The following is a 4,693-nucleotide window of genomic DNA, read 5'->3' on the forward strand; positions in this document are numbered from 1 at the left end:
GTATACATTCGTACTTAACTGTTGAAATACAAATATTCAACGTTTGAATTATATAAAAAGTGAAAATGCTCTTTAACTAATTCATTCTACATTAACTGAGTGTTATATATATTTTTATCAGAAAGAAAGTACAGAATATTTCAATTTCGAAACGGATCAGCCACTTAAACTTGGATTCATTTTTGGTAGCCTTCGTCTTCTAAGGTAAATGTCAGAATACTATTACTTAGTCCTCTAAAAGATCAACATATTTACAGACGTTCTGGGGAAGATCAAGTTTATAGATGCCTTCTGGAAGCTGCCAGTTGTTATGCAAATGTTGTCTGACAACGCATCTACACAGATGGAATAGACTGGATGGGTTTAGGCATCGCTGTTTCATCATCGGTATCCATTCGTCCAGTTGATCAAGAATATCCATAGTAGATAAATCCTGATGAGCTCCATTCCACTCATTCCTTCTATTGAGGTCAGCGCAAACGGATTCCAAGATTTCGATGTCCATCTGATGCATAACACGAAGAAGAAACCGAATGCAGGTAGCTCTTTTATTCAAATGATTTCTTTTGTTTTGTTCAGCACCATCAAGCAATAGAAAGACTGTTTCTCCAGGACGCATTAAGGCCTCGAGGAAACGCATAATTTCATTATGCACATGACTCCGTAGGTCTACAAAGAAGGGACGATGATCAGAATTGTTTTCATTTAAGTGACCTCCAAGCCTGAGTATTCGAAAAATCAGATCAAGGTTACTATAACCATAAGAAATTACATATTCGAAAAGCTGTCTGCTATAACAGATGACATCAATGAATCGATCACCAGATTCAAACTGTAGCCTGCATTCATTGGCTGCACGATTGAAATAAGCAACAGGAGACTCTTCCACTGGTGTGCATTCGGGAACGTCTAATCCTGGTAATTGCCATAATGGAAGGATCTTTTGTGGATACAATACTTCCTGATCCACAATTCCATCGAAACGATCACACCGATACAAACACATCAAAAGATCACCCACAAGTTTCAGATCTTCAATATTGTTCCAAAAGCACACCTTAGCTGGGATATAAATCATATTTTGTAGTTCGGCATCATCGAAGTCTATACCTGTTTCCTCTTTCCATTTGTTGTACAAATCCACAACGGTTCGGATGGTTTGTTTAACTCTTTGGGACTTCTCAGCTTCTTTTTGATAATTTAAAAGATCTTCAATGGCGGGAGAAATTTCTCTGTCTAAACTGGTAGATGGAGTACCATAACTTAGTAGCTGATCCATTTGGGCTAAGGATGGAATATATTTGTGCGTGATGTGCTGTATTTCAGCTAATTTTATTGTTGCAACTGCTTCATTGTTGGTTGTTTTTTTTTTTTTTGTAATTAAACATTGACAATTCAAAAGTGGAGTAACATTAATTGTTACTTATTATAAGGTCGTAACACACAGCAGTGTTATGTCTTTATTTTGCGCCCAAATTTGACTGACCCGAAACCCTTTATAGAATTTTGTTGGACCTACGATGAACAATTTTAACTCATGGTATGTTTATAGTCAAGAGGACTAATGTCTGTATTCAACTGAAACATTGCTTACTGCTCAAATATCGGCCGAGAAAATGGCTACAGTTGATTATGTGACAACGCAAAACTTAGCCCATATCAGTACATGACAAATAATGGCAAATAATTTCAATATCCATTGTAATTATTTGTCAAATAATTACAAAGGTTATTGTAAATCATACACGAGTAATCTCTTCAAGGCCTAACACAGTGCTCCTATCGCCTCCTTACATTATCTATTCATGCAATGCATTCACCATTACTAGCAATGTAAGCAAATTCCACATTCCCTTCTTCGGTGCATTTTTACAGGAGTCTCAAAGATGGCCTCTCATTCTTGTGTACCCTTTTTATCTCTGTGCATATGTAACTCCTTCCATGTTAATCTCCTAGATCTCCTCTACTAAATAAAATGTTCAAATTATATAATTTCTTTCCTGTTATCCAGTAAATTGTGTCTCCAGAATTAGTCAGAGTCCAGTATGTTGTTGTTGTTATAATTTTGTTTTATTTTTATTTATTTTTTTTAACATTTTTATTATTTCTCAGATAAATTACATACATTATATGTGAAGACAATTATGAATAACAAATACTTTCTCGTACATCAATTTTTTTAAACAATAATAATAACAATAACTGTTTACAACGTATATTAGTATAATATTCATAATGATGATTATTACTGATGTTTCTTTGCAATTTTACAATCTATACATACAATATCGATGGATATAATCACTCTATATTGAATACTTTTGTTATAGTTATTACATAAATTACATACATTTGATTACATATAATACATACATTACATACACTGGTTTACATGTGATACGTACATTACATGCATTTGGTTACATATGATACATCTTGGAGGAGAATTAATTTCTCTGCTTTCATCCTCGAAGCTTATATGTAAGCTTATCTGAGAACCACTGTGTGTGTGTGTGTGTGTGTGTGTGTGTGTGTGTGTGTGTGTGTGTGTGTGTGTGTGTGTGTGTGTGTGTGTGTGTGTGTGTGTGTGTGTGTGTGTGTGTGTGTGTGTGTGTGTGTGTGTGTGTGTCAATACGATGCATCAATACAGTCCATACTTGGAATGTATTAATGCGTCGCTGAACTGGAAGCCTCAATAAATATATTGTGTTTCACTAAGTTTGTATGGTATTTTGGGTTCGTGTTTCTTGTTCATAGCATGTCCTTAGAGCTCTTTTCAGGCTATTGTAGTTTGTAAGATTTCTGTATTCTAAAGGTAATTTGTTTATCATGTCTGGGATGTAGACGATTCGCGTGGCCTTTCCGTAGTGATTATTGTATTTGTATGTGATATAATTAGTTGTCTGAGGTCTTGTTATACAGTGTGTATTTCTGACTGTCCTATAGTTGGCATCGAAATAATGTTTTAGCAAAGCTGCATAATGACATAAATGTTTTGCTGTCAGTATTTTGTGTTCTGACATTGCAATGTATGTAAGGTCGTTATTTTCTCTTTGTTCCCAAAATATCAGTTTTATCATTTTGTACTGTAGCGACATTAATCTATTTAATTTGTAGGGTGCACAGAAAGCATACGTTGTTATTGCGTATATTAGTATATTTAGGCATATTGTTTTGTATATTAGTGTTTTTAGGCGTATGGGAACTATGTATTTTAACCTGTAGAGTTTGCCACTTATTGTTCGGAGTTTGTTGTGTACATGGTTTATGTGGCTATTCCAGTTCATATCTGCATGAAAGTAAACTCCAAGGTATCGTATTGTTTCAACCTGAGTGATTGTAGTGGTTTTGCTGTTCTTTGTGTTTTGTATGTTCGAAAGTGGATGTTGGATGATTATATATTTATTATCAACTGGTCGCGTTAGTGGATATCTGAATATCATAAATTTTGTCTTTTCTGAGTTTAGGTGTCTGGAGGTTTTCGTGAGCCAGTCAATGATCAGATTTATATCATGTTGCATATTTGTTTGGGCTATGCTTGCGTTATTATGGATGGATATTATTACTCTGTCGTCTGCGTATTGGAATATCTTACCTTTGAGTGGTAGCTGATTAATATCGTGAGTGTAAATGTTGAATAGAGTTGGGGGAGAGTACAGTTCCCTGTGGTGCTCTACAGGTTACTGGTAGCTCTCTGCTTCGGTTTGACCAGATACGTGTGAAATGTTTTCTATTTTTAAGGTAGTTTGTAAACCACTTGTGAAGAGGCCCGTCTATTCCAACATGCCTCAGCTTTTCTAGCGAGGTTCGATGTTTGAGGATATCGAATGCTTTAGTTAGATCTATAAAGACTACCATGGCAATTTTTTTTTGTCTAAGGCGGTATTAATTACGTCTGTAAAGTCTTCCAGGAGAGATGTTGTTCCCTTATTTTTCTGAAAACCATATTGTGTTTTGGGGATAATATGAAAGGTCTCTGTGTATGCTGTAAGTTTCTTCAGTATGATCCGCTCCATAATTTGATTGATAATTGGTAATGTTGCTCTGGGTCTGTAATTGTTGTTTAAATTTCTTTTTTCTTGTTTGTATATGGGTTTGATTATTGCGGTCTTTAGTATACTTGGTATCTATCCTGTTTTATATATTATATTTATTAATTTTATTAGGATAGGACTTAAACTAGTTGCATGTTGCTTTATATCTTTAGGTATTATACCAACAATTCCTGGACCTTTGTTTGGTTTGATTTGATGTGTTACAGGGAAACGTTCTGTTTCTTTTATGCTTGGGAACCATAATGTCTGTTTTGCTTGTGGTCCAAGTGGAAGGTCACGTTTTGTGATTGGGGAAATATTTCTGAGCAGTTCTTGGGTGGAGTCTGCAAAGTATTGGTTAACGTCATTTGCTAGTTGTTGGATAGGTTTTGTGTCTCTCATGAAGCTGTGTTTTATGGTTTCGGAGGCGGTGGTGTTTGTATATTAATTATAATAATAATAACAACAACAACAACAGTAATAATATCTCATCCATCTCATCCACTTGATAATGGGGTTGAGTCCACTAAGAAGAAAGGTTCTCTACTTGTCGCAATCTTTAGCCATCTCGATCATAACTCTATAGTTGGGTAGATGGGAATGTTCTTTCAGCAACTTTATCCAAGTACTTCTTGGTCTGCCTCTAGGTCTTTTTCTTC

At 35.2% G+C, this 4,693-nt stretch overlaps 1 protein-coding gene across 1 annotated transcript; it reads right to left on the reverse strand.

The window, feature by feature from the left end:
- Positions 1-226: 226 nt before the first annotated feature.
- Positions 227-1,279, reverse strand: LOC150109970 (uncharacterized). Its single transcript, XM_090400588.1, has one exon. The coding sequence runs from the start codon at positions 1,277-1,279 to the stop codon at positions 227-229; it is 1,053 nt and encodes a 350-aa protein (XP_090256714.1).
- Positions 1,280-4,693: the final 3,414 nt, after the last annotated feature.

The sequence above is a fragment of the Typopeltis vanoorti genome, chromosome 1, assembly GCF_054136105.1.
Source record: "Typopeltis vanoorti isolate ZY-2024b chromosome 1, IOZ_Tvanoo_1.0, whole genome shotgun sequence".
In the NCBI taxonomy this organism is placed as follows: Eukaryota; Metazoa; Arthropoda; class Arachnida; order Uropygi; family Thelyphonidae; genus Typopeltis; species Typopeltis vanoorti.